General features: G+C 39.6%; 1 protein-coding gene across 1 annotated transcript; it reads left to right on the top strand.

Annotated features, from left to right (window-relative positions):
• The first annotated feature begins 319 nt into the window (after positions 1-319).
• Positions 320-4,006, top strand: LOC311140180 (tetranectin-like). Its single transcript, XM_084175126.1, has 3 exons — positions 320-566; positions 742-840; positions 3,438-4,006. Exons 1-3 carry the CDS (start codon positions 470-472, stop codon positions 3,836-3,838), a joined length of 597 nt encoding a protein of 198 aa, XP_084031252.1. The 5' UTR covers positions 320-469; the 3' UTR covers positions 3,839-4,006.
• Positions 4,007-6,461: the final 2,455 nt, after the last annotated feature.

The raw sequence follows: 6,461 nt of genomic DNA, 5'->3' as shown, positions 1-6,461 counted from the left end.
TTATGGTAATAAATGCATCGGCTAACAGTTGTAGGCCTAATGTTTATACAAGGTTATACTAAAGCTGCTTTGATCATTTAATTCTAATAGCCCGACAACTTCTTGTTCAATTTAGAATACAGGGGAAAATACATACAGTAGGCCAAATAGAAAATGGCCCTTAAATGTTTTATTATGGGAACCAAAAAGGAAGCATATGGGTAACCTAGAGCTAATTCCACTCCCGCCTCAACAGGGTTAAAAAGTCATCAATGAACATCCTGCGCCACCCCTCATAAAAATAAAAGGGAATAAAAGAACAAACGCCAGTTTGACATCTGTAAAACATTTGTTCTCTCAAAGTTGAGATTTCCTCTGTCAACTCCACAGTGCCAATTCCCGAAACAGATTTTTCCTGGCTAGTAGTGGAAATATAAACTGTCATTTACAAATCATATTAGTGGAAATATAGGCTACTAAGATATACACCATGAATGTCAGTGGTGTGCGTTTGTTGTTTTGCCTTCTCCTCCTCTGGCAATCCACATTCCAACAGACCTCATCTAAGAAAAAGGGCGCAAAGAAAGGTACGACACATTTTATCTCTATGTGGAGAGAATAATATCTGAGTCAATGTTAGTTCATCATTTACTTTGGGTAGATAAGAGGTTGAGCACAATACTGCTCAACCATGAACCATCGTCCTTGGTACAGTATTAGTTGTAAAACTTTGTTGATTCTACTCCAATTTCTTCAACATAGATGCTGAAAATAATGCTGCCATTGAGGAGCTGAAGAAACAGATTGATAACATAGTGCTGGAGTTGAATCTATTGAAAGAGCAGCAAGCCTTGCAATCAGGTAAGGGATATGTTACTGTTGATATCGAAAATGGAGTACTCTAATCTCAGTGAAGCAACAGGGAATGTATTGCATTGGTCAATTTAAGTTGTTTAGTCTGGATTCAATTTGGGGTGTTGCCTTAACATTAATATTTAAAGTACTAACAGAAATATATGTTATGTTCAAACAGTAGTCCTAGATTATAAAGTATGCCCATAAAGCATGTATGTATGTATTGATATGTACAGTGCCTTCAGAAAGTATTCATACCCCTTGACTTGTTCCACATTTTGTTGTGTTACAGCCTGAATTCAAAATTTATTAAATATATGTTTTTTTCTCACCCATCTACACACAATACCCCATAATGACAATGTGAAAACATGTTTTTAGAGATTTTTTCACATTTATTGAAAATGAAATACAGACATATCTAATTTACATCAGTATTCATACCCCTGAGTAAATACATGTTAGAATCACATTTGGCAGTGATTACAGCTGTGAGTCTTTCTGGGTAAGTCTCTAAAAGCTTTCCACACCTGGACTGTACAATATTTGCCCATTATTCTTTTCTAAATTCTTCAAGCTCTGTGAAATTGGTAGTTGATCATTGCTAGACAACCATTTTCAAGTCTTGCCATAGATTTTCAAACAGATTTACTGTAAGTCAAAACTGTAATTCACCCACTCACGAACATTCACTGTCTTCTTGGTAAACAACTCCAGTGTAGATTTGGCCTTGTGTTTAAGGTTATTGTCCTGCTGAAAGTTGAATTAATCTCCCAGTGTCTGATGGAAAGCAGAGTGAACCAGGCTTTCCTCTAGGATTCTGCCTGTCCTTAGCTCCATTCTGTTTTTTTATGTCCTGAAAAACTCCCCAGACCTTAACGATTACAAGCATACCCATAAAATGATGCAGCCACCACTATGCTTGAAAATATGGAGGGTGGTACTCAGTAATGTGTTGTATTGGATTTGCCCCAAACATAACACTTTGTATTCAGGACAAAAAGTTAATTGCTTTGCCACATTTTTTGCAGTAATACTTTAGTGTCTTGTTGCAAACATGATGCATGTTTTGGAATATTTTTATTCTGTACAAGCTTCCTTCTTTTCGCTCTGTCATTAAAGTTAGTATTGTGGAGTAGCTACCATGTTGTTGATCCATCCTCAGTTTTCTCCTATCGCAGCCATTACACTCTGTAACTGTTTTAAAGTCACTATTGGCATCCCTGAGTGGTTTCCTCCTCTCCTGCAACTGAGTTAGGAAGGACGCCTGTATCTTTGTAGTGACTGTTGTATTGACACACCATCCAAAGTGTAATTAATAACTTCACCATGCTCAAAGGGATATTCACTGTATGCTTTTAAAATGTTTACCCATTTACCAATAGGTGCCCTTCTTTGCAAAGCATTGGAAAACCTCCCTGGTCTTGTGGTTGAATCTATTTGAACTTCGCTGTTTGACCGAAGTACCTTACAGATACAGTGCCTTCAGAAAGTATTCATACCCCTTGACTTATTCCACATTTTGTTGTGTTACAGCGTGAATTCAAGATGGATGAAATATATGTTTTTCTCTCACCTATCTACACACAATACCTCAAAATGACAAAGTGACAACATGTTTTTAGAAATTTTTGCAAATATATTGAAAATTAAATACAGCAATATCTCATTTACATAAGTATTCACACCCCTGAGTCAATACTTTGGGGCTGTGACAGCAATTTGGCAGCAATTACAGCTGTGAGTCTTTCTGGGTAAATCACTAAGAGATTTCCACACCTGGATTGTGCAACATTTGCAGATTATTCTTTTAAAAATTCTTCAAGCTCTGTCAAATTGGTTGTTGATCATTGCTAGACAATCATTTTCTTGGCATAGATTTTCAAGCAGATTTAAGCCAAACCTGTAACTCGCCCACTCAGGAACATTCACTGTCTTCTTGGTAAACAACTCCAGTGTAGATTTGGCCTTGTGTTTTAGGTTATTGTCCTGCTGAAAGGTGAATTCATCTCCCAGTGTCTGGTAGAAAGCAGACTGAACCAGGTTTTCCTCTAGGATTTTGCCTGTGCTTAGCTCCATTCCGTTTCTGCTCGACTGAGGGACCTTACAGATAATTGAATGTGTGGGGTACAGAGATTAGGTAGTTTTTCAAAAATCATTTTAAACACTATTATTGCACACAGAGTGAACCCATGCAACTTATTGTAACTTGTTAAGCATATTTTTACTCCTGAACTTATTTAGGCTTACCATAACAAAGGGGTTGAATACTTATTGACTCAAGACATTTCAGCTTTTCATTTTTAATTAATCTGTAAAAATAAAATAAAAACATAATTCCACTTTGACATTATGGGGTATTGCGTGCGTGTAAGCCAGTGACTACAAAATCTAAATTTAATCAATTTTAAATTCAGGCTGTAAAAAAGTCAAGGGGTGTGAATGCTTTCTGAAGGCACTGTATGGCAGTACAATACATATGAACGGATCTGAGAGCTACAGTCTCTGCCATTATCTTGTATTTTAACCCAAAGTTTTCTGTGATGATGTTGTGGATATTGAGCTGTACAAATAATCCAACTTTGATATACATTTTCTTCCAGTTTGCCTGAAAGGCATCAAGATTATTGGCAAGTGTTTCCTGGCCGATGCTGCTAAGAAGAACTACCACACAGCCTACGATGACTGCATTGCTAAAGGGGGCACAATCAGCACCCCTCTGACAGGGGATGACAACGATCAACTCGTCAACTACGTCCGCCGGAGCATCGGCCCAGAGGAACACATTTGGCTGGGCATCAATGACATGGTGACTGAGGGAGAATGGCTCGACCAGGCGGGCACCAACCTGCGCTTTAAGAACTGGGAGACTGACATTACCAACCAACCAGACGGTGGCCGTACCCACAACTGTGCCATTCTTTCTACCACTGCCAATGGAAAGTGGTTCGATGAGAGCTGTCGTGCTGAGAAGGCGTCTGTCTGCGAGTTCAACATCGTCTGAGAGCCAACCACTTTTATTCTGCTGTATCAGTCTCAACATCTACATTATATGGAAATATAATGCATGCACAATAATCTCTGTAATATCTGTATTATAACCTGTCTCACCACTGTGGTTTGAAATGTGGAAATGTGGAACCAACATGATTAAAAGTAACCTATTTTACACAAAAAATCAATTGCTGCAAGGTATGCTACACAGTACTATTATGCCCTGTTTATACATTAATATTTTCTTCCAGACTTTTTTAAATGTGTAATTTATTAGGATCCCCAATGGCGACAGCTAGTCTTACTGGGGTCCGACAAATAACGAAGAATACATTACAGAAAAAAGACTTTACAATTTACATACATTTAAAAATATTAACATGTAGTGTGCGTGTGTGTTTGGTCAACTCTTAGCCAAGAGAGACTGGCATGCATATTATTGATATTAGCCCTCTGATTATAATGAAGAGCAAAACGTGCCACTCTGTTCTGTGCCAGCTGCAACTTAACTAGGTCCTACTTTGTAGCACTTGACCATATGACTGGACAATAATCAAGATAAGATAAAACTAAAGCCTGCAGGACTTGCTTTGTGGAGTCTGGTGTCAAAAAAGCATAGCATGTCTTTATCACGGACAGACCTCTCTCCATCTTTACAACCATTGAATCAATATGTTTTGACCATGACAGTTTACAATCTATGGTAACACTAATTCATTTAGTCTCCTCAACTTGCTCAACAGCCACACCATTCATTACCAGATTCAGCTGAGCTCTAGAACTTAGGGAATGATTTGTACCGAATATAATGCTCTTAGTTTAAGAGATATTCAGGACCAGTTTAGTACTATTACTGGCCACCCATTCTAAAACTGTCTGCAACTCTTTGTTTAGGGTTGCATTGATTTCACTATCTGTTGTTGCTGACGATTATAGCGTTGAATCATCAGAATACATCGACACACAGGCTTTGTTTAATGCCAGTGGCAGGTCAATGGTAAAAATAGAAAAGAGTAGCGGGCTAAGAGAGCAGCCCTGCGATACACTACACTTTGCATGTTTAACATTAGAGAAGCCTCCATTAAATAAAACCCTCTCTGTTCTATTAGATAGATAGCTCTGAATCTACGATATGGCAGAGGTTTAAAAGCCATAACACATACACTACCAGTCAAAAGTTTTAGAACACCTACTCATTCAAGGGTTTTTCTTAATTTTTACTATTTTCTACATTGTAGAATAATAGTGAAGACATCAAAACTATGAAATAACACAAATGGACAATGTAGTAACCAAAAATATATTTTATATTTGAGATTCTTCAAATAGCCACCCTTTGCCTTGATGACAGCTTTGCGAGAGTGTGCAAAGCTGATTAATAACCTGAACCAGATTACAGGCACCGGTTACAGTGAGAAGCTTCCTCTTGAGTAGACAGCTAGATGACAACCAGTCAATATTCAGGTCCCCAAGAAAGTACACCTCTCTGTGTACATCACATACACTATCAAGCATTTCACACATATTAGAATAGAATAAATCAAATCAAATTGTATTTGCCACATGAGCCGAATACAACAGGTGTAGACCTTACAGTGAAATGCTTACTTACAAGCCCTTAACCAACAATGCAGTTTTAAGAAATAAAGTGTTAAGTAAAAAATATATAAGTAAAAAATAAAATATTTAAATAATTAAAGAGCGGCAGTAAAATAAAATAATAGTAGGGAGGCTATATACAGGGGGTACCGGTACAGAGTCAATGTGCAGGGGCACCGGTTAGTCGAGGTAATTGAGGTAATATGTACATGTGGGTAGAGTTAAAGTGACTATGCATAGATAATAAACAGAGTAGCAGCAGCGTTAAAGAGGGGGTGGGGTGGGGTGGGATGGGGGGGACAATGCAAATAGTCCGGGTAGCCATGATTAGCTGTTCAGGAGTCTTATGGCTTGGGGGTAGAAGCTGCTAAGAAGCCTTTTGGACCTAGACATGGCACTCCGGTACCGCTTGCCGTGCGGTAGCAGAGAGAACAGTCTATGACTATGGTGGCTGGAGTCTTTGACAATTTTTAGCGCCTTCCTCTGACACTGCCTGGTATAGAGGTCCTGGATGGCAGGAAGCTTGGCCCCAGTGATGTACTGGGCCGTACGCACTACCCTCTGCAGTGCCTTGCGGTCGGAAGCCGAGCAGTTGCCATACAAGGCGGTAATGCAACCAGTCAGGATGCTTCGATGGTGCAAATGTAGAACTTTTTGAGGATCTGAGGACCCATGCCAAATCTTTTCATTCTCCTGAGGGGGAATAGGCTTTGTCGTGCCCTCTTCACGACTGTCTTGGTGTGTTTGGACCATGATAGTTTAGTCTCCCGAGTGGCGCAGTGGTCTAAGGCACTGCAACACAGTGCTAGCTGTGCCACTAGAGATCCTGGTTCGAATCCAGGCTCTGTCATTGCTGGCTGCGACCGGGAGACCCGTGGGGCGGCGCGCAATTCGTCCAGGGTAGGGAGGGAATGGCTGGCAGGGATGTAGCTCAGTTGATAGAGCATGGTGTTTGCAACGCCAGGGTTGTGGGTTCGATTCCCACAGGGGGTATGAAAACATATATATATATTAATGTATGCACTGTAAGTCGC

The sequence above is a fragment of the Coregonus lavaretus genome, assembly GCF_964263955.1.
Source record: "Coregonus lavaretus genome assembly, chromosome: 13".
NCBI classification, from domain to species: Eukaryota; Metazoa; Chordata; class Actinopteri; order Salmoniformes; family Salmonidae; genus Coregonus; species Coregonus lavaretus.
Note: the sequence above shows the minus strand (reverse complement) of the source record. Positions and strands in the feature narration are given on the sequence as shown.